This window comes from Tasmannia lanceolata, unplaced genomic scaffold (genome assembly GCF_043159265.1).
Source record: "Tasmannia lanceolata isolate RefF3 unplaced genomic scaffold, GAP_Taslan_0.1 ptg000044l, whole genome shotgun sequence".
NCBI lineage: Eukaryota > Viridiplantae > Streptophyta > Magnoliopsida > Canellales > Winteraceae > Tasmannia > Tasmannia lanceolata.
In genome coordinates, this window is record NW_027518721.1 from 5,352,503 (window position 1) to 5,376,132 (window position 23,630).

At 43.9% G+C, this 23,630-nt stretch overlaps 1 protein-coding gene across 1 annotated transcript; it reads left to right on the forward strand.

Moving 5' to 3' along the window:
• The first annotated feature begins 262 nt into the window (after positions 1 to 262).
• Positions 263 to 4,372, forward strand: LOC143863999 (cytokinin hydroxylase-like). The gene is made up of 5 exons (XM_077374811.1): positions 263 to 601; positions 708 to 937; positions 1,577 to 1,821; positions 3,005 to 3,380; positions 3,838 to 4,372. The coding sequence occupies exons 1-5, from the start codon at positions 316 to 318 to the stop codon at positions 4,258 to 4,260; spliced, it is 1,560 nt and encodes a 519-aa protein (XP_077230926.1). The 5' UTR covers positions 263 to 315; the 3' UTR covers positions 4,261 to 4,372.
• The last annotated feature ends 19,258 nt before the right edge of the window (positions 4,373 to 23,630 follow it).

The following is a 23,630-nucleotide window of genomic DNA, read 5'->3' on the forward strand; positions in this document are numbered from 1 at the left end:
TAGTCCGGTTAGTCACATTGGAAGGCACTATAAAATTTCCATCTTTAGAAAATTTTATCTCTTATTTTATTAGAAAGGACACATTTGTATTTCCCGAGAAATAATAACAATACAGAGAGTCCTTATTTTCCCTGACGTCATATGTCATGTTCTCTTTTGTCCTATCCTTTAATTAATCTTTCCACTTAAGAAAAATACCCATAAATTTCTCTCTCTATATTTTCATGCCTTTATAAAAGGAAAGTTCAAGGGTAACCAAAGAACCACCCATTAGTCTCTTTCTCTCTGAGAAGAAAAACCAGGAAAGTGATTTCCATGGCGATCGTTACATTACTGTTTAGAGCTTTCATTTTCTTCTTTTTTGTGTTATTTGTACGAGTAGCCTTTACTACCATCTCTTGTTACTGGTTAACTCCTAGACGCATAAGAAAAGTGATGGAAAAGCAAGGAATCCGTGGGCCAAAACCAAGTTTTCTAGTTGGAAATCTCAAGGAAATGGCCTCTATCATTTCCAAGACCACCTCTTCTGATATGGGTTCTATTAATCATGACATAGTTTCTCGTATCTTACCACATTATATCCTCTGGTCTAAACAATATGGTACATACTTTTAATTTTTCTTCATTTCGATCACCCAATTTTTTAATTACCCCATTGATTATATGATCTTAAATCAGAGATTTTTTTTTCTTGTTTTTGTTTGAAGGGAAACGATTTATCTACTGGAATGGAAGCGAGCCAAGGATGTGTTTAACAGAGACAGAGATGATTAAAGAGCTTCTTTCATCTAAATACACACATCTTTCTGGGAAATCTTGGCTTCAACAGCAGAATTCTAAGCACTTTATAGGGAGAGGATTGTTAATGGCTAATGGAGAAGATTGGGTCCACCAACGCCATATCGTAGCTCCAGCTTTCATGGCAGATAAGCTCAAGGTAAAATCAATGAATCAGATGTAGCTTGGCTACGCGTGTGCGGGCGTTTTACTAAGGCTCTGTTTGTTTGAGATTATCACAACCGATGGTGAGCACCGCCAAACCTGTTATTAGGCTAAAATTACATTAATTTTGAGTCTAATAATTGGTTCGAGGGCTCACAATCGGTTGTCACAATCTCAAACGAACAGGACCTAAGGTTGAGCGACAATCATACCTACTAGAGCAAATTGGGCCCGCATGTGTACCCTTGGCCTTGAGCCTCGCTGACTTTGAGATGGAACCATCTATTCTCGAATTCATGCTCTATGATCTGTGCTGCATCAAAACCTGTCAAATTAAGTTCCCAATAGATGCTTTTAAATTTTTTTTTTTTAAAGCTGATGTAGCCTTGCTACGCCTGTGGGTGTTTTACCTAAGGTTAAACGACAATCACACCTGCTAGAGCAAATTGACCCACTTCTACACCCTTAGTCTTGAGTGTCCTGACCCTTTACATGACTTTGAGATGGGCCCACGTCTTCTCGAATTCGTGCTCTATTATCAGGGCTGCATAAAAAATTCATCAAATTAAGTTCCCACTATATGATTTTGATGGTTGTTTCTGACCCATTTTTTCTTCTAATTTTCTGTCTGCAGAGTCAAGTTGGTTTCATGGTTGAATGCACAAGAGAAATGATCCAATCTCTTAATGATCATATGGTGGAATCAGGCCAAAACGAGGTGGAGATTGGTGAGTACCTCACTAGGCTCACCGGAGACATCATTTCCCGGACGGAATTTGACAGTAGCTATGAGAAGGGAAAACAAATTTTCCAACTACTCACCTCTCTTCAACACCTATGTGCAAAAGCAAGCAGCCAATTTTGCTTTCCCGGCAGCAGGTGAGTTCCTTACAAAACAAAACCCTTCCCTTCTTCACGTGCTTATCCTCCCTTTCTTTTTAAGGGATTTGCTAGGGACCATCGCAGAAGAAATTTCGCGCATGTGAGAGCAGCCACACAGGTTCAGATTTTGTCTTATTCATTTAATTCATATGAAGTGGATGCTCTCACATACAACAATTCAGGTGTGAAATGCCTTCTGCCATAGTCCCCTTGCAAATCCCTTCTTTTTAATATTGATTCTTTTTTTAATATTGCCTTTCTATTTCCAACCCCTTATTTTCCTTCTATGCTCTCTCACCCATCACTATCAATTAATTTTTTTTTAGACCTGATACTCATTTCAACTCAAAGTGATTGTGTGTTCTCTCATCTTGGTTTTGTTTATTTGAGTTTTTATATGGCGTAAGCCCGTATAGTCCAGTGTTTTCCAAAAAGTACTGTACGGCCCCACCATAGGATGATCTGAACCATCCATTTGATGTACCACAATGTAAATAGTTATTTTTTCTTCTTTTTCCAATGGCGACAGATTTCATTAAAAAGGACCAAGATAGCCAATTGCAAACAAAGAAAGGTGGCAAAACAACAATGAAAAACAAAAGACAAAATCAAGAAGGTAAATAATTAAAAAGCTCCAAATTTTCCTTAGCAACCCACCCTCTCCTCATAAGCCATCGACCTCCCCGATAGCAAAAACGGCGCAGATGCCTAAAGACAATAGATGAAGATCTCACCTAATCTTGACTCTTGTCGAAAAATCTAACAAATCTTCATAGATAAGGATGAAGGCCCTGAAGCTAACAAATCACATTTAATGAATCCCCTTAACCACCACCTTATATATCAAGGCTATTTTTATCTAGCAACATAAATAGGTCGTGCCCAACAAATCATTTGATGATTCCAACCCTCCAATCTATACAGGTTTCCGTAATATGCAGTTCCTCTATAGATTGGAAGGCTGGGTTCATCCTAATGAAATGATTAAGCGCAACATATTTACGTTGTCGCCCATCAAATCAATTGTTTTGCTCATCTTATGGTGTGGGTCGTACAATACTTTTGAAAAATACTGGATTATACGGGCTCACACCAGAAAAATTCTTTGTTTATATAATTATATATTTATTTATTACAGTCAATTATTATTTTTATTGGATTAATTTCTATTTTTTAACAGGTTGTTTCCCAGCAAATACAACAGAGATATAAAATCATTAAAGACGGAAGTGGAGAGATTGCTAATGGAAATCATCCAGAGCAGAGAAGATTGTGTTGAAATCGGGAGAGGCGCATCATATGGCAATGACCTACTTGGAATGCTACTTACAGAGTCCCAGAAGAAAAGAGCAGATTTTAGCCTAACCCTGCAACTAGTCATGGACGAATGCAAAACCTTTTTCTTTGCTGGCCATGAAACAACTGCTCTCCTTCTCACTTGGACTGTAATGCTTCTCGCATCCAATCCCTCTTGGCAAGAAAAAGCCCGCGCTGAGGTGCTCCAGGTCTTGGAAGGAAAATCCCCTTCAACCGATCATCTCCCCAAACTCACCCTGGTAAGGAGAGTGACCAAGTGGCACGTTTCTGTGCCATCCTAAGAGATTTTCTATTTATTCAGTTTCTAGAATGATAGATTAAGCCCCCCCCCTAGCAAAAACCTACAATGGTACCATTGCAAAAACCAACTACAAGGACACTCCTATTGGTCCTTCTCAACCCAATGCATATATGATTCCTTTAATTTTATATTTGTCAAAGCCCATTTCCATATATTTCTACTCAATCATAAATGCATTGTGTTGAAAAGGACCATATGGGGCGCCCTTTTAGCTGGTTTTAACCAGGGTGCCCTTCACTCTATAATTCCCTTTCCCTATGTTGATATTTTAGAGCTTAGATGTAAGGTTGTCCATATCATCTATGGCCCACTATAGAGCACACACTCGTTTTTTCCTCTGGTCTTCTTCTCATTAGTGGGTTTTTTTTTCTAAGCTCGAATTAAATGTTTTGCAGCTGAATATGATACTTAACGAATCACTTCGCCTCTACCCACCTGCAACTCTTCTCCCTCGCATGGTGTTTGAAGATATCAAATTAGGAGATCTCAACATCCCTAAGGGACTATCGATTTGGATTCCAGTCATTGCAATTCATCACAGCGAGGAATTATGGGGCAAAGATGTAAACGAATTCAATCCGGAGAGATTCGCTGGAAAGGCATTCTCCTCTGGACGGCATTTCATTCCCTTTGCGTCCGGCCCACGCAATTGCGTGGGACAGTCCTTTGCGACCATGGAAGCTAAAATCATTTTGGCCATGTTCCTCTCTCGTTTCAGCTTCACCATATCCGAAAACTACCGACACGCCCCTATTAACATTCTCACACTCAAGCCTAAACATGGCGTGCAAATCAATTTGAAACCACTCAACCCATGATCCAACTGGGTTGAGTGGTGTTTTCTTCTTTGTTTCTTTCTATAGTTGCTGTGCTGCAGGCAGCGAGAGTTGAATAAAAAACTATAGTTGAGAGGATTAAACAGAAAACAAATGGGAAATACAAAGTGGGCCTAATGATAAGGTGAACCAAGATTTTATATGATGAGTGGGCGTGTGCATACGCTTGCAGGGCATCCACTCTTGATATTTGATCCAACAGCAGCCCAGTTGTTTAACTTTTTAAGAGGCTTCTGTTGGATCAAATATCAAGGGTGGATGCCCCACAGGTGTACGTGCATGCCCACTCATCATATAAATTCTCAGGTGAGACAACCAATTTCTCCAAAAGCTTAAGCAGTTAGATTTGATGTTATTTAAACATTTATGCACTCTCGTCACGTGTGCTCTCCCCCCTCCCCCCCCTTTTTTTTCGTTTTGAGTTCACAATACACGTGAATTTTTAATATCAAAGAGTTGTCAGGATTTGAACTAAGGATCAACGGAGAGGCTGCACCATGTGACACAAACCAATTACTCCAAAATCTTAAGCTGTTAGAGTTGTGTTATTTATCCATTTATACTTCAACAGATGATAGATCAAAAAAGCTTATTATCAGTAACAGTATTGTTAAAGTAATTGAGAATCATAGAATTGCAATGCACTCCAACTTCTATCAAAGAAAGAGAAAAGGGGTTTGGCGGCAGAGGAACGGATAAGCCTATGATGCGCATGTGAAACATTAAAATAAACAAAAAGAAACGCAAAGGACGAAGATAAACTTCGTGTGGTTGAAGTGCCATATGCAATGATAACCAGACTCTCTCTCTCTCAATTGAATTATGCAAAGTGCTTCCTTTCATTTCAAAGGTTGGCAAGAAAAATTGGCTAATTTAATGAAAAGAAGTAGGCCCTTTGCCTCGTTTTTTTTTTTTCCAATGACAAAACCCCACCCCAATCATCTGCCCATCCCACCACAACCACCACAACTCTCTCTCTCTCTCAAAAGAGAGTTTTTACGGCAGAAGGTTCCAAAGAAAAATTGCTTAATAGGCTCCCAAAATTCTCAACATACTCCCGTTAAACTAGCCGATTATGCAACTCACGAGTATTGAGCAGTTCGATCACTTAGGATTATTGTCGTCTATCCCGAGTTTGAATCTACATCTCTCATGTGTCCCGAGTTAGGGATGGCGTATTGTGCTCATTAATGTAACATCCTTCTCTTATTTATCTAATAAACCGGTAGGAGTCCCCGCCAAACCCTATGTTACCGACCAAAAAAAGAGTTTTATTTTAAAAAATTATTGCACGGTCACACATAGGATGATCTAATCCGTCCATTTGATGGGCCACCACGCAAATAGATTGTTTCGAAAAAAGCATTTCCATATGATGATCCCAACCCTCCAATGTATAGTGGTTTCCAAAATATGTTATCCCATGATGATGATTGTGACCTTTAAAAGAAGTTATCCTATGATGATGATTAGGGGACATAGGACCCTCCTTTTCTCTTTTCATCTGCACGAGTGGCTTCGAGTGCTCCATATAAAAACAAATCACAATTCCATCGCATGTTGACCCACTTGGGATTGGCCTCTTCTTCTCTTATGTCCTTTCACACAAAGTCAAAACCATAGTTTGTGCTCAACCACAACTCACCACTATCTACACCTTCACATTTCTCTCCACTTGTGAATTAATTCTAAAAAAAAATCCTGATAATTCTTGTTCACATCTTTTCCTTTGCTACCAAACACCCCATGAAAGTTCATTGTTCACTAACTTAAATCAGCACATTTTGTTAAGATTGGACGGCCGGGATCGCTTGCCCAGTCCCATCTTCATCAAACAACTTCTGTTGTTTGTGCTTTACATGGGATGATATTAATCATTCCTCTATTTCTGAAAATAGAATGAGCCAAATAAAATACAGTAAAGTGGAGGCACAATAGCAATGCTTTTATCAATTGACTTTTTTCTTAAAGGTGTGGGGGAGAGGAATGTTAGATAAAGAGGCCAATCCCACGTGGGTCTAACTGTTTCACCATTGAATGGAGGTGACTTTGTACAATTCAAATATGGATTGATGGTTCCAGGAGATTTTTATATGGTGTGTGTCATGGCACAATCCATTTACGTTGTAGCCCAACAAATGAACAGGTTGTAGCTAGCCCAACAAATGACCTGTTTGGATCGTCCTATGAAGTGGGTGTACTTTACTTTTTGAAAAATACTGGACTTTACGGCCATACACCATATAATATCTCCCTTAAACAGATAGGAGCTTCATGGATTCTATCTCTTGAGATTCAGCATGTAAAATATTTGATTTTACAGATTTTTTGGATGATTACAATTAACCTTAACCCATGCTTACATAAAGGGCTTAAGAGATATGCACAGAGAGATAAAGATAAGCTTATGGAAAGATAATCCGAATCTAACTTTACTATCTAATCTAACACTTTGATGTAATAATATCTAATCTATTCAAACGTGCTTTCTCAAACTTATACATATGTTTATTTACAATAGAATTTCCCAATTAAGAAATGTAATTTGAACAGCTTATTTGCATGATGCACACTGGTCGAACATCGATGAGAAATGTAATTAGAATCCACCATTGATGATTGTAACTGGTGCTGTTTTTTTAATGCTTGATGATTATGATGACTGATGCTGATGGCCGAAGATGTTACTTACAAGATGAGCAGTGAAAAAAAAACTATCAAAAGCCAATGGGTTATATATAGACCATGTCTCGATGGGATGATGATGCTGATTGCTGTAGATTTTGCTTACAAGATGAGCAGTGAAAACAAACTATCAAAAGCTAATGGGTTATAATAGACAATGTCTCGATGGGATGACTCGAATATCAATGGGCGAGCCATCTTGGGACAGTTTTGGATACCAATACTCATGACAATAGGTTATTATTAACTAGTGCCTCAGTGGATAAATTAAAGTAGGCCTCGATGGACAAGTCATCATGAGTCGATTTTAGGTTCCGATCCTCGAGAAAGAGGGAATCAATCTCTCAGACAAGCATTCAAAAGAAATGAAGCACCTCAACTGAATAGAGCTACTATTTCAAGCACGTTCATCAACTGAGATATGTTGAATTTTAGGAACTAAAATATAAAACACGACTGAGATATGTTGAATTTAAGGAACTAAAATATAAAACACAAGAGGAGAATAGAAGTACTGTTATTGAAAGAGGAGAAAATCACATGGTTTTTTTTTTTTTGTTTTTCTCAGAGTACTTTTTCACAACTTTTATTCAACTCTAAAATATCTTCTAGATCCCTTTAAATAGACCATCCAGTACGTTTAATCACCACCTAGTAAACCATACATTTCCAACTTTTACAAGGTCTTCCAATATAACTTGACTCTATACTGATAAGAATAAAGAAACTAAAAGATAATACTACCGACTAAAAAAACTTTAAACAAAGAAACCCAACTCAACACAAATACTACTTCTTCATACGAATCCTAAATAACTAAATTTGGATAGGCTTGAGTGTGCCCACAAGATAGCACTGTTTGAATTACTTTTCCAACACACTTCCTTAATTCAAACTATGTGAATTGTTGTACTCCCATCATCTGACGAGATCTTTTGAATTTGTCATCCGGCAAAGCTTTGGTGAAAATATCCGCCACTTGATCTTCAGTGTTGCAATGCTTTAATTCCACTTCTTCTTTGGTTGTGACTTCTCTAATGAAATGATGACGAATCTCAATGTGCTTCGTCCTCCCTTGATGAACTGGATTATTTGTCAAGGCAATTGTGGATTTGTTGTCACAAAACATCCACGTAGGTCCACCTTGTTCTTCCTTCAAATCACGTAAAATCCTTCGTAGCCAAATTGCTTGACAAGCTGTAGTTGTAGCAGCAATATACTCAGCTTCCGTGCTTGAGAGCGCCGTAGTAAGTTGCTTCTTGGATGCCCATGCTATGACACCCGATCCAAGGCTAAAACAATAGCCCGTTGTGTTTTTCCGATCATCAATGAAACATGCCCAATCACTATCAGAAAAACAAATCAATTTAGAATTATTGGCTTTTGAGTACACAATACCAAAATTTATTGTGCCTTGGATGTATCTCATAATACTCTTTGCTACCCCAAGATGATGCTTGCTTGAATTATGCATAAACCTGGAAATAATGCTCACTCCAAACATAATATCCGGCCTTGTATGGGTTAGATAAATCAAACCACCAACAATGCTTCTAAAATTCTTCTCATCTGCCTTTTCACCTCCATAATGCAAAGTAAGTTTCTCATTAGTATTCATAGGTGTTTTTGCGGGTGCACAATTTTCCATTCCAAATTTTTTCAATAAATCCAAAGCATACTTTTTCATACTTATGAAAATCCCATTAGTTCCTTGAATAACTTCAATTCCAAGAAAAAAATGCAATAGACCCAAATCTGACATTTCAAAATTTTTTGACATGCTCTCCTTAAAGTTTTTAACCATATCAAGAGAATTCACAGTGTATATCATATCATTAACATATAAACAAACAACTAGGATATCATTCCCATGAATTTTAACATGAGTTGGTTCACTAGCACTCATGTTAAAATGAGCTTTCAAGAAAATACCTGTCAATTTTATTATACCATGCTCTAGGCGCTTGTTTAAGCCCATAAAGTGCCTACTTCGATTTATACACTTTATGCTCCATGCCTTTGATTTCAAAACCTTGAGGTTGTTCCACATACACTTCTTCCTCAAGTTCTCTATTTAAAAAGCTGATTTCACATCAAGCTGAAAAACTTGCCAATTCTTTTGAGCTGCTAAAGCCAAAACAATTGTAATAGTATCCATTCTAGCAACAGGTGCAAATATTTCAAAGTATTCAATACCTGGCTTTTAGACATAACCCTTTGCAACTAACCAAGCTTTGTGTCTTTGGAGAGAACCATCATCATTGAACTTAGACTTGTAGATCCACTTAAGTCCAATTGCTTCTTTGTTTGGTGGCAAATCCACCAATGTCCAAGTGTTGTTCTTAGAAACTGCATCAATCTCTTCCTTCATTGCATCACACCATTCTTTCTTTTTCACTGCATCAACAAAACTAGAAGGCTCAATTGCAAAACAGGCAAACTCACACGAATCATAAATGTCAGCAAGACTTCTCATTCTCACGGGAGAGGAATCATTAGATGAACTTGGTGGCTCATCAGAATTTGGTAAACAAATCTCAAGAGAAGGTGTCTCACATGATATGTTTTCATTTAAAACAAGGGGCTTCCACATCAGTTTTCCAATTCCAAACATCTTTTTCATTAAAAATAGCATCACGGCTTATGATCAATTTTTAAAAAATAGAATCATAAAGTTGGTACCCTTTTGTCTCCACACTATAGCCAATAAAAATACACTTTCTACTTTTATCATCTAACTTTTGTCTTTTTCCAGATGGAACAAAGGCATAGACTATAGAACCAAAAATTTTAAAATAACTCACCTTGGGTTTTCTTCCACTCCACGCTTCATATGGAGTTTTTTCTTGAACTGCTATTGTAGGAGCGCGATTGCATAGGTATATTGCTGTGGCTACTGCTTCAGCCCAATAATCATTAGGCAACACTTTTTCTTTTAGCATGCTCCTTGCCGCCTCAACAAAATGTTCTATTTTTTTGTTCTGCGACTCCATTCTGCTGCGGAGTATAGGCCGTTGTCAACTGTCATTTGATTCCACTTTCATGGCAGAAATCATGAAATTCTTTGAAAATAAATTCACCGCCACGGTCAGTACGAAGAGTAATAATATAATGACCACTTTGGTTTTCGACAAGTGTCTTGTACTGTTTGAAGATAGAGAAAGCCTCATCTTTTTGTTTCAGAAAATATACCCATATCATCCTTGAGTAATCATCAACAAATAGAATGAAATATTTATTCTCACTCAAAGATAAAGTTTGTATTGGGCCACAAATATCAGCATGTATAGGCATCAAAGGCTTATATGCTCTCCAAGACTTACCACTTATATGCTCTCCAAGACTTACCACTTGAAAATTGCTCACGGTGATGTTCTCCTAAAACGCAAGCCTCACACACTTTTTCACCATATTTCAAAGAAGGGAAACCAACTGTCATATTCAATTTTTACAGTAAAGACAATCCACCAAAATTCAAATGTCCATATCTCTTATGCCATAACATAGAGTCATCATCACATGCACTAAAAGCATTGAATACTAGTTTTGAAAACACTAGTGGAAACATCTTATTTTCTGTCATCTTAATAGATGAAACTAGTTTCATACTTTTCTTACCATAAAGTTTACATTCTCCTTCATCAAAGATAGCACGGTACCCCTTTTTTATCAATTGACCTAAACTTAGCAAGTTTTGAGCTAAGCCAGGAACATACATAACATCTTGGATTTGTTTCTTGCCAACTAATGTAGAAACCACGATGGGACCAATTCCATAGGCATTAACATGATTGTTATCACCCATCCTTACTCGTGGTTTGACAGTTTTATCTATTTTAAGAAAATAATCCTTATTCTCAGTCATGTGGTTACTACAACCACTATCTAAATACCATATTTCATCATTCAATTCAACATTGGCAATTAGACATGACAATTTTTCTTCGACATTGGCAATTCATGATAGTTTACTTGTTTCCTAGCCTTTTAATGACAAATTTTTTCAATATGACCATACGTTTTGCAATAAAATATTATGGTGAATTTCTATTATGATTTTCACTATCCTTATACCAACAATCCTTATTACTATGATTTGATCTTTTGCAAATAGAACAAAATAAAGAAGTAGATTCATCGTTACCTCCACTTTGATTTCTTTGATAACCACTTGATTGGCCTCTTCCTCTTCATCTGCTGCGGAATCCACCACGTCCACGGCCTCTTCCTCTTCGAAATCCTTTATTTGAATCATCAGATCTTTTCTTCGAATCCACTTTTGATTGAAACGCTTGTTCTAGTGGATTTTCTGTAGTCCTATTCAATCTCTGATCATGTGTGATGCAGCCCACACCCATGAGGTTGACAAGTTAGAAGCCCAGATGAACCATCCTAAGCAAGTGAGAAGGTCAGCCCGCATCCAAGCCCAACGCAAGGCCCATGTCCAACTTGAATCCATTAAGCATAAAGACCACCATGGACAAGCTGATCGAGCTGGAGTTCCGCATTAATGAGTCTGACCACTTTTTGGAGTCCGTTTTTGGACCTCTAGATGGACGAATCAGAGAAAATGCTTAACTAGGAAGTTGATTATTCATGGTCCTAATTTGTCTTAGTGGTTGAAGAGTTATGGCTATTTTGGTAGACTGTGTTTGCTAGCTTTGACTAGTTAATGTGTTTAGAGTTCCTAAACTATTAATGATGTATGTGAGTCCCTAAACTAGTTAGTGGACTAGTTTGAACGAATTTTCTCATGTATTTCTCTATTTAAAGAGTATCAAACATATGTAATGGAGTTAGTTGAATATTTGAATGAAAATTTGCTTAGTACATTTTCCCTTGAACCTTGACGAGTTCTTCCTTGAAACCTAGAAGAGTTTCACTCATTCCTTAAAGAGTAGGAGCTTTCCCCTATTGTTTGCATCCTTGAAGAGTTACAACTATCAATCTAGAAGAATTGATGTTACCTATCTTCCTTGGCAACCTAGAAGAGTAGCCATTGAAGTTATCTTTCTCTATTTTGCCCCGCACTATTTCCAGAAACCTGTCCATTCGCATTCATCCCCTTCCATCACCATTTCAAGCTCCTTTCGGTATTTTTCTGAGCAAACGTTTTTCAGAAAAGTTGTAGATCTTTGAGTCCTTAAAATTTTGGCTTTTGAATCAAGTCATTCCGACCTATATCGAGGGAGATATGCTCATTTTACCGAACTTGCGCAAATCTGTTTTTCTTGAATCCGAATTCTTGAGCATTTGAGTGTGTGTCTGTCACTCTCCTGATCCTTAGTCCAAGAAGCCTATGAGAGGCTTGCATCAATGTGCTTGCAAAGAACCCATTAATTCATTCATAGAATATGTAGATAAATCTTTACTCTTCTATGACAGCAACTGCATGATCAAATTTATTTGGAAGACTCCTTAACACTTTTTCAACAATTTTTTGATCATCTAATTTTCCCTATAAGTTCTTATTTGGTTTATAATAGAACTAAATCTACAGAAAAACACTTGAATTGATTCAGAATTTTTCATAATCAAATTCTCAAAATCACGACGAAGGGTTTGTAACTTAACAGAAATTACCTTCGAAGTACCTTGATATTCCTCTTGAAGCAAATCTCATGCTTCTTTTGATGTAGTTGCAGCCATGATCCTTGGAAATATTGGTTCATCCATGGCTTGTTGGATGAGGAAAAGAGCCCTTGCATCTTTCTTTTTACTCTCATTCAATTCGTTCTTTTGTGCCGTAGTCAATCTTTCCACTTCTGCAAAATTTTCATACCCATTCTCCACCAATTCCCATAATTCGTAAGACATAAATAACGTCTTCATTTTAATAGACCAAAATTGAAAATTTTCACATTTAAATAAAGGGATACTTTACTGAAAATTTGTAGAATTGGTGTTACCTGCCATGTTACGAACTTATTGAACCTTTGCCGGTGTTTTTTTGAATTCGCCCTGGCTTTTCTGCTCTCTACTCCATTGAGAAATCCCAAGACCTTCTGCTCTGATACCACTTTGTTGAATTTTAGGAACTTAAATATAAAACAAAAGAGGAGAATAGAAGTACTGTTATTGAAAGAGGAGAAAACCACAAGGTTTTTTGTTTTGTTTTTCTCACAGTACTTTTTCACAACTTTTATTCAACTCTAAAATATCTTCTACATGCCTTTAAATAGACCATCCAGTACGTTTAATCACCACCTAGTACACCATACGTTTCCAACTTTTACAAGGTCTTCCAATATAACTTGACTCTATACTAATAAGAATAAAGAAACTAAAAGATAATACTACCGACTAAAAAACTTTAAACAAAGAAACCCAACTCAACACAAATACTACTTCTTCATACGAATCCTAGATAACTAAATTTGGGTAGGCTTGAGTGGGCCCACAAGATAACACCGTTTGAATTACTTTTCCAATAGGAAACACTAATGCAGGAAATAGAAATTGAGATAAAGAAGACAAGTAAGTTTCAAAAAATTAAAAAGAAATGGTCAGGAGAAATGATGATTAGTAACTAAGAAGGGTGATGACAAATATTTGCATAATTGGAAAAGTCACAATGATGTTACAGATTTAGAAAGTGTGAGATATTTTTGAATGGGTGTGAATATATGTTAGGCCTAAAATCGATAACAGATATGGCAATGACGTAAGAGCTAGGCTGGAGGACCCGAGGAGCTGAAGTGAAGTAGCTGAGCCCTGCACAAGAGCAAACGATGTCAGAAGACCAACCCGGAGTCGTTGCTCCGGACGGGCCCTTCGACACTCAAGTCAGTACGAGCAGGAGTGCAGAGCCAAATTTTAAGAGTGGTAGCTTAGAAGTTATTACCCCTTGCTTTGAGCCTTGAGAGGCCTTTTATAGAGGGAGACCTGGGGTGGTTGGATTACCTACCCCAAGACAGGTGTCTGCTCTTTTGTGGGTTTGGGTTTACCTACTCTTAGGTAATTACCGGATTGCCCCTGGGCCAATGCTGGATTTGTGGTGGGCCCTTCTGGGGCCACGTGTCGACAGGTAATTAGTTGTTGTTTTTCATACCCCATCAGTTGCCCCCCAGTTCTCCATGTCATTGTAGTGATTTGGGGAAGTGCGATGAGTTATACTCCTGAACCGTAGAACGGGCCGATGTTCGGGACGGCTCGATGAAATGAAGTAAGAGATCCGGTTGGGACTGACCAGGAATTGAGGTGTAAAATCTGTCCGGTCAAGCTGTCTGTCCGGCCTGGGACGGGCAGAAATGAGGAGTGTAAAATCTGTTCGTCCAATCCGTCTGTTCGGCCTGAGATTGACAGAAATGAGGAGTGTAAAATCTATCCGGCCAAGCCGTCTGTCCGCCCTAGGACGGGCAGAATTGAGGAGTGTAAAATCTGTCCGGCCAAGCCGTCTGTCCGCCTGAGGCGGCCAGTAGTTGAAGTGTAAAATCTGTCCGGCCTGGGACGGCCAGAAGTTGAAGTGTAAAATCTGTCCGACCAAGCTGTCTGTCCGGCTTGGGACGGGCAAAAATGAGGAGTGTAAAATCTATTCGGCCAATCCGTCTGTCCGGCCTGAGATGGACAGAAATGAGGAGTGTAAAATCTGTCCGGCCAAGCCGTCTGTTCGGCCTGGGACAACCAGAAGTTGAAGTGTAAAATCTGTCCGGCCAAGCCGTCTATCCGCCCTGGGACGGGCAGAATTGAGGAGTGTAAAATCTGTCCGGCCTGAGATGGGCAGAAATTTGAAGTGAAATCTGTCCGGCTAAGCCTTCTGGGCGGCCTGGGACGGCCAGAAACTTGGAGTGAAATCTGTCCGGCTAAGATGTTTGTCCGGCTAAGCCTTCTGTCCGGCCTGGGGAATCTATCCGGAAAATCTGTCCGGCTAAACCGTCGTCCGGCCTGGGAAATCTGTTTGGCTAAGCAGTCTGTCCGGCCTGGGGAATCTGTCAGGCTAAGCCGTCTGTCCGGCCTGGGAAATCTGTTCGGCTAAGCCGTCTGTCCGAAAAAGCCGTCTGTCCGACCTGGGAAATCTGTCCGGAAAATCTGTCCTGCTAAGCCGTCTGTCCGGCTAAGCCTTCTGTCTGGCCTAGGGAATCTGTCTGAAAAATCTGTCCTGCTAAGCCATCTGTCTGGCCTGGGAAATCTGTTCGGCTAAGCCGTCTGTCCGGCCTGGGGGGAATCTGTCCGGAAAAGCCGTCTGTCCGGCCTGGGAAATCTGTCCGGCTAAGCCGTCTGTCCGGCTAAGCCTTCTGTCCAGCCTGGGGAATCTGTCCGGCTAAGCCTTCTGTCCGGCCTAGGGAATCTGTTCGGAAAATCTGTCCGGCTAAGCCATCTGTCCGGCCTGGGGAATCTGTCCAGCTAAGCCGTCTGTCCGGCTTGGGAAATCTGTTCGGCTAAGCTGTTTGTCCGGCCTAGGGAATCTGTCCGGAAAAGCCGTCTGTCCGGAAAATCTGTCCAGCCAAGTCCTGTCCGACTTGGGCCGGACTGATTTTTGTCGTCTAGCGGACGCGTCATATTCTGTTCTGCTTGGGCTGGACTGATTTTTGTCGTTTTGCAGACGCGTCATATTCTGTCCGGCTTGGGCCGGACTGATTTTTATCGTCTTGCGGACTCGTCATATCCTGCCCGGCTTGGGCCAGACTGATTTTTGTTCTAGTTCGTCGAAGAGGACCCAAGTTAATCTGACCAGGACTCCCGGTCCCTATATGGTGAGTCCTGATGTTAGTTTAGAGGTCGTAGATAGTGGGGACGAGGTAATTTTGGATCTGAATAACACCCCGCCCCCAACAGATAGTTACTTCCGGGCAGAAATGAGTGCGGGCCACATTCACTGTGCAGACTTCTCTGAGGAGGAGGTTTTGGTCGTGCTCGGCATCAGTACAGCGACCCCAGCACGTATGTGGCTAGTCTTGCTTTTGAGTCTTCTTTTTTCTTCCTTTTCCCTGACCGGCTTCTGTTCATGCTGTTTGAATTTCAGAAATGCAGTCGTAGTCTCAGCTGGAGAAGGTGAGGCAAGGGGCCTTCGTCAGGGGCCAAGGCCAGCAGGGCCAAAAAAGGAAAGCTCCCGAGATCTCCATTCCTGCACCATCTAAGGAAGCACTGCCACCCAAGGGCAAGCCAATAGTGAGGCTCGTCGGCTCATACGGGCGGGGAGCGGGAACACCTAAGCCAGGGGACGGATCTACCGGAGTCCGTCCCACCCCCGTGAGGTCCGGGGACAACATTTTCCGGCCAAACTGGGCCGTTCAGAAGAGCGACACCGGCCTGGGTGACAGCCGTGTTGCCAGGGAGATTATCACTAAAGGCCAACTGAACCAGAATCAGCTCCAGGTTCTTAATGCGCCCCCGGATGCGGCCGATGAGGCCATTTTCTCCTCGCTCTACCAAATCGGCGTGTATTATCATGACTTCCGCGAGAAGAGTCGGAAGTTCTCTTCCACAATCACCAGGTCTGAGGAGGAGAACGGCAAGTTGATCCAGAAGGCGGCGGAGCTCAATAGGTCCATTAACGAGAGAGACGACGAGATAAAAAGACTCAAGTCCGAGAATGCCGCCCAGTTGCAGAAGGCCACCGACGCCCTCGAATCGAAGAGAGGGAGAGCCCAGGAGAGGCATATAGCGGCCATGGCAGACGCCGTGCAAAAAAAGGAGGACGAGCTAATTAGCTTGTCCATAGATTCATACAAGCTGGGGTTCATGGATTGCCTCGAGTAGGTGAAGGGATCCAACCCGAATATCGTTCTCATAGGCCTTGTCCTTCCTGACCTGCCGGCAGGTCAGGGCAAGGACGGGCAGGATGCCGCGGCGGGGGGTCCTTCTCATTTGGGTGGCCATGGGGTGCCTTGAGCTGCTCATTTTTCCTTTTTGGCAGTTCACTGTATTCATTTTGTAATGGCCCACGGAGGCCCTACCTTTTGTAATGGCCCGCGGAGGCCCTACTCTTTTACGAATAGAAGTTGCATTTCGCCATCCACTATTTCCGCTCATGTCTTCCTTTGGCTGATTATTGATTAACTCAACCCTCTGGGCCAGTAATACTTGTAAAACAGTTCGTTTCCGAGCAGAACGGTACTTCGAGCAGGCATCGAAGTTTTTGTTGACCCCGGTCTTTGTAGAGACGAACCGGGGTGAACCAAGCAGTGAGTACCCACGTTCTGGTGAACTGGGTTTCCGAGTGGGTTTGGTTTTTCTGTCCGGGCCCTTTCCTGACCAGGAATGCGCTCATGGTCTTTGCGGAGACGGGCTGGGGCGAACCAAGGAGCGAGTACCCAAGTTTTACTGAACAGGGTTTCTAAGTAGGTTTGGTTTATCTACCCGGGCCCGTTCCTGACCAGGAGTGCGCTCCCGGTCTTTGTGGAGACGAGCCGAGGCGAACCAAGCAGCGAGTACCCAAGTTTTAGTGAACTGGGTTTGTGAGATGGTTTGGTTTTTGTGCACGGGCCCGTTCCCGACCAGGAGTGCGCTCCCGGTCTTTGTGAAGACGAGCCGGGGCGAACCAAGTAGCAAGTACCCAAGTTTTAGTGAACTGGGTTTCTGAGATGGTTTGCTTTTTCTGCGTGGGTCCGTTCCCGACCAGGAGTGCGCTCTCGGTCTTTGTGGCGACGAGCCGGGGCGAACCAAGCAGCGAGTACTCAAGTTTTAGTGAACTGGGTTTCTGAGCAGGTTTGGTTTTTCTACCCGGGCCCATTCCTGACCAGGAGTGCGTTCTCGGTCTTTGTGGAGACGAGCATAGGCGAACCAAGCAGCGAGTACCCAAGTTTTAGTGAACTGGGTTTCTGAGATGGTTTGGTTTTTGTGCGCGGGCCCGTTCCCGACCAGGAGTGCGCTCCCGGTCTTTGTGGAGACGAGCCGAGGCGAACCAAGCAGCGAGTACCCAAGTCTTAGTGAACTAGGTTTTTGAGATGGTTTGGTTTTTGTGCGCGGGCCCGTTCCCGACCAGGAGTGCGCTCCCGGTCTTTGTGGAGACGAGCCGGGGCGAACCAAGCAGTGAGTACCCAAGTTTTAGTGAACTGGGTTTCTGAGATGGTTTGGTTTTTCGGCGCAGGCCCGTTGCCGACCAGGAGTGCGCTCTCGATCTTTGTGGAGAGGAGCCGGGGCGAACCAAGCAGCGAGTACCCAAGTTTTACTGAACTGGGTTTCTAAGCAGGTTTGGTTTTTCTACCCAGGCCCGTTCCTGACCAGGAGTGCGCTCCCGGTCTTTGTGGAGACGAGCCGAGGCGAACCAAGCAGGGTGTACCCAAGTTTTAGTGAACTGGGTTTCTGAGATGGTTTGGTTTTTGTGCGCGGGCCTGTTCCCGACCAGGAGTGCGCTCCCGGTCTTTGTTGAGACGAGCCGGGGCGAACCAAGCAGCAAGTACCCAAGTTTTAGTGAACTGGGTTTCTGAGATGGTTTGGTTTTTCTGCGCGGGTCCGTTCCCGACCAGGAGTGCGCTCCCGGTCTTTGTGGAGACGAGCCGGGGCGAACCAAGCAGCGAGTACTCAAGTTTTAGTGAACTGGGTTTCCGAGCAGGTTTGGTTTTTCTACCCGGGCCCATTCCTGACCAGGAGTGCGTTCCTGGTCTTTGTGGAGACGAGCATAGGCGAACCAAGCAGCGAGTACCCAAGTTTTAGTGAACTGGGTTTCTGAGATGGTTTGGTTTTTGTGCGCGGGCCCGTTCCCGACCAGGAGTACGCTCCCGGTCTTTATGGAGACGAGCCGAGGCGAACCAAGCAGCGAGTACCCAAGTTTTAGTGAACTGGGTTTTTGAGATGGTTTAGTTTTTGTGCGCGGGCCCGTTCCCGACCAGGAGTGCGCTCCCGGTCTTTGTGGAGACGAGCCGGGGCGAACCAAGCAGCGAGTACCCAAGTTTTAGTGAACTGGGTTTCTGAGATGGTTTGGTTTTTCGGCGCAGGCCCGTTGCCGACCAGGAGTGCGCTCCCGGTCTTTGTGGAGAGGAGCCGGGGCGAACCAAGCAGCGAGTACCCAAGTTTTACTGAACTGGGTTTCTAAGCAGGTTTGGTTTTTCTACCCGGGCCCATTCCTGACCAGGAGTGTGCTCCCGGTCTTTGTGGAGACGAGCCGAGGCGAACCAAGCAGGGAGTACCCAAGTTTTAGTGAACTGGGTTTCTGAGATGGTTTGGTTTTTGTGCGCGGGCCTGTTCCCGACCAGGAGTGCGCTCCCGGTCTTTGTGGAGACGAGCCGGGGCGAACCAAGCAGCAAGTACCCAAGTTTTAGTGAACTGGGTTTCTGAGATGGTTTGGTTTTTCTGCGCGGGTCCGTTCCCGACCAGGAGTGCGCTCCCGGTCTTTGTGGAGACGAGCCGGGGCGAACCAAGCAGCGAGTACTCAAGTTTTAGTGAACTGGGTTTCCGAGCAGGTTTGGTTTTTCTACCCGGGCCCATTCCTGACCAGGAGTGCGTTCCAGATCTTTGTGGAGACGAGCATAGGCGAACCAAGCAGCGAGTACCCAAGTTTTAGTGAACTGGGTTTCTGAGATGGTTTGGTTTTTGTGCGCGGGCCCGTTCCCGACCAGGAGTACGCTCCCGGTCTTTGTGGAGACGAGCCGAGGCGAACCAAGCAGCGAGTACCCAAGTTTTAGTGAACTGGGTTTTTGAGATGGTTTAGTTTTTGTGCGCGGGCCCGTTCCCGACCAGGAGTGCGCTCCCGGTCTTTGTGGAGACGAGCCGGGGCGAACCAAGCAGCGAGTACCCAAGTTTTAGTGAACTGGGTTTCTGAGATGGTTTGGTTTTTCGGCGTAGGCCCGTTGCCGACCAGGAGTGCGCTCCCGGTCTTTGTAGAGACTAGCCGGGGCGAACCAAGCAGCGAGTACCCAAGTTTTAGTGAACTGGGTTTCTGAGATGGTTTGGTTTTTCTGCGCGGGCCCGTTCCCGACTAGGAGTGCGCTCCCGGTCTTTGGGGAGACGAGCCGGGGCGAACCAAGCAGCGGCATGATCTGAGGAACTCGGAACTTTGCAAAGAAGCAGAAGCCTTTTTTCATTATCCACACAAGCGTAACTACAATGGCATCCACTTTTGTGTCGGGCGGCAGGCTATTGATAGTATTTTCTGAGGTCTTCGGCGAGTTCAGTCACCTGGGCTTCGTGTCTCAAATCAAGTAGCTCAATCAGCAACAATTCCGATGCATTTTTGCCTTTGAGTGCCATGGAATAGCATTTCCTGACTGTGGTTGAGCTCCTCTGACCTCACCCACGCCGTTTGGTGTTATAAACTTCATCTTCTGGTGATATGCTGAGGCTACGGCGCGGATGAGGTTCTGGCCGGGTCGTCCCAAGATAGCGTTGTAGACCGAGGTGGCCCTCACTACCAAGAAGTTGACCATCGCGAAGGCTTGACAGGGCGGCTCCCCGACGAGGACTGGGAGTTCAATCTGCCCTTCTACTTTCACGAGATCTCCCGAGAAACTGAACAGGTCGGAGTTTGCTGGCCTCAACCGGTCGTCTCCTATCATCATTTGCTTAAAAGCATGATAGTATAGGATATCGGCTGAACTTCCATTGTCGACAAGGATTTTCTTTAGCTCCCAGTTTGCGACGAGCATGGTTATGACCAGTGCATCGTCGTGAGGTAGTATCAAGTTGTCGAGATCTGAATCTAAAAAGGCGATTTCGTTCTTCGTCTTCATCTTTTTGTCGTACGTCTGCACGACATTGAATCGGCGTGCGTAGGCTTTTCGAGCGGCGGATGATGTGCCCTCAGCGGCCGGTCCGCCCATAATCGTGTTGATGACCCCCTTTGGCTGGGATCGGCGTGCCTCTGGTTGTGGACTGCATGGCAGGGGAGATTGATCCCGCGCAGGGGGCGGCTGTGACCGTCGAGGGATCTAGCCCTGGAGACTCTTCTCCCTGCGCTCTCTTCTGTGGCTGTCATCTTTGACATACTTTTTCATGTATCGCTGACCAATCAGCAGCTTGATTTCTTCCTTGAGCTGCCAGCACTCGTCTGTGTCGTGCCCGTGGTCCCTGTGGAACCGACAATACGTCGACTTGTCTCTCTTATTTCCCTTGGAGATCATTCTCGTCGGCCACCTTACGAATTCTTCTCCTCTGATTGCGGCCAGTATGTGTCTCCGGGAGGTGTTGAGAGGGGTAAAGTTTTCTTCCCTCCTCTGGGGGGACCTCTCTCTTCTAGGGGCCTTATCATCCCTACGCTGCTTGGTAGGGTTCTTTTCTTCGGAGGTTCTCCTTCGGTTTGAGTCTAAGGCCGCTAGAGTCTCCTCCACGGATATATATTCCTCGGTCCCTGCCATCAGATCTGCCAGTGAGTGCGGGTTCTGGCGAGCAACTGATCGGCAGAAATCGTTGAATTTGGCGCCTGTGAGGAGCGCATTCATGGCTGCTGATGGATCCAAATTTGGCACTTGGAGAGCCTCTCTGTTGAAGCGGCTGTCGAATGTTTTCAGAGGTTCGTTATCCTCTTGCCGCAAGGCCATCAGGGATGCTGTTGTTTTCCTTGGCCTCCGGCTGCTCATGAAATGGCGGACCAGATCGTCCCCAAAGTCTTCAAAGTTGCTGATGGAGTTTGGCTTGATCCTTGTGTACCAGTCCCGGGCCGCACCGGTTAGTGTGGTCGGGAATGCTCTGCAGAGGAATCCGTCAGAGGCGCCGTGGAGGAGCATCATAGTCCTGAACGTCTCCAGGTGGTCCACAGGGTCGGTGGTTCCGTCATATTGCGGAACCGTCGGCATTTTGAACCCTCTGGGTGTTGGCGTGTTCATAACATTATCGGTGAACGGAGGTTTACTTGAGTACGTTTTCACAGCGGGCCGGCCTTGATCCTTTGCCAGCTCTTCTATACGGTGGTCTATCTCTTCTATCCTCCGTAACATTGGGTCAGCCCTCCGGTCTGCTCGGCCCAACGACTTATTTTTCTCTACTGAGGGGCTCACGGCGGAGCCGGAGTGACTTTCCGGACTCCTTCGATGATGCCAGGATTTTTCCCGCGGCGCTCGGTCTTCCTTGGCTTGGTGCTTCTGCGCGGAGCGAGATCGTGACCTCTGGCAGTGGCGAGGCTCTGTATGGGTCTGCTTGGTTCTGGAATGATGGACTCGCCTTGTGGAGTGGTGGGTCCGGTTTCCACTAGGGCGCGCTGGCTCTCCCCTGTGGGCACTCGACCTTTCCTGTACAGGTCGTGGGGCCTTTGGGGGATGCTGGGGAGGCTCTTGGATAAGATGTTGGTATTGATCGACAAGAACATTTATCTTTTGGAAGAGAGCTTGCACTTGATCCGGAGTGGGAGTGGAATTGAGGTGTTCTGAATGAGCCGAGCTCTGCTCTGCTGTTGCAGAGGGAGCTACTACCTGCGAGGCGATTCGGTCACTTTGAACCCCGCGATGTACTACAGCTCAGGGTAGTTCGTGCAGTTGGTACCCAAGCACTCTTCCGCCCTGCCATTTTGTTTAGAGGATTCGAACAACTTTTAGTTCAGAGTCCCACGGATGGCGCCAATCTGTTAGGCCTAAAATCGGTAACAGATACTGGAGTGACGTAAGAGCTGGGCTGGAGGACTCGAGGAGCTGAAGTGAAGGAGCGAGCCCTGCACAAGAGCAAACGAGGTCAGAATACCAACCCGGAGTCGTTGCTCCGGACAGGCCCTTCGACACTCAAGTAAGTACGAGCAGGAGTGCAGAGCCAAATTTTAAGAGTGGTAGCTTAGAAGTTATTACCCCTTGCTTTGAGCCTTGAGAGGCCTTTTATAGAGGGAGACCTGGGGTGGTTGGATTACCTACCCCAGGACAGGTGTCGGCCCTTTTGTGGGTTTAGGTTTACCTACTCTTAGGTAATTACCGGATTGCCCCTGGGCTGATGCTGGATTTGTGGTGGGCCCTTCTGGGGTCACGTGTCGACAGGTAATTAGTTGTTGTTTTTCATACCCATCAATATATATGAAATTTGGGGAGAGATTTTTGTCATAAGGTGAGAGGGTGCTTTAAGAAAAATAAAGGGCTATTAAGGAAAGAGAAAATCTAAAAAATTAGAATGAAAAGAGGGTGGTTGATGAGATGCAGTAGCGGAAACTAAATGGTAAGGTTAAGGGCAATGGGATTAGGTGAGGAAAATCGATATAAAATGGAGAAAAAAGTTTAAAAAGGGATGTGGAAATCAATGGGTTTGGCTAGAGCAGGCAATAGTTATGGCAACAAGAGGAAAGGTTACGACTATGACGATGTTGTTGCAGATTGTGGGCAGTGCCAATGTTGTTTGTTTGGACAGGGGCTTGAATCCATCTTCTCAACTTTTCCGTGAAGCACACCTTCCTCATTGCAACCTCCAATGTGGAGGAAGGAGTTTTTTAGGCTAAACCAAAGATTGGTAGCCATGGTCTTAGCCTTCTTGATCCCTGCCTTGAACATGTCAAGACCCGTCTCCATGATCAAGAAGGGAATATTGGTGCTCATATGCACTCCATCATCGGATTTCATCATAGCACGATCTAATTAAAAAATTTCACCCAATTGGGCACGCTTCTTGTTGGTTGTGGCGGTGCACCAAGAGCACAATAGGTGCCCATGACTTTGGTTCCTTAAATCTCAGCAAAAGAAGGAGATAAAAAAAAAAAAAAACATGAATGGTTACTAGAAAACAATGTTAGTTATGATTCTGGTGGATGAATAGATTGGTGTCTCTAGATGAGAAAGCGATGACGATAGTGGAACAATGGGGAAGATAAAGGGTTTTCTGGGACT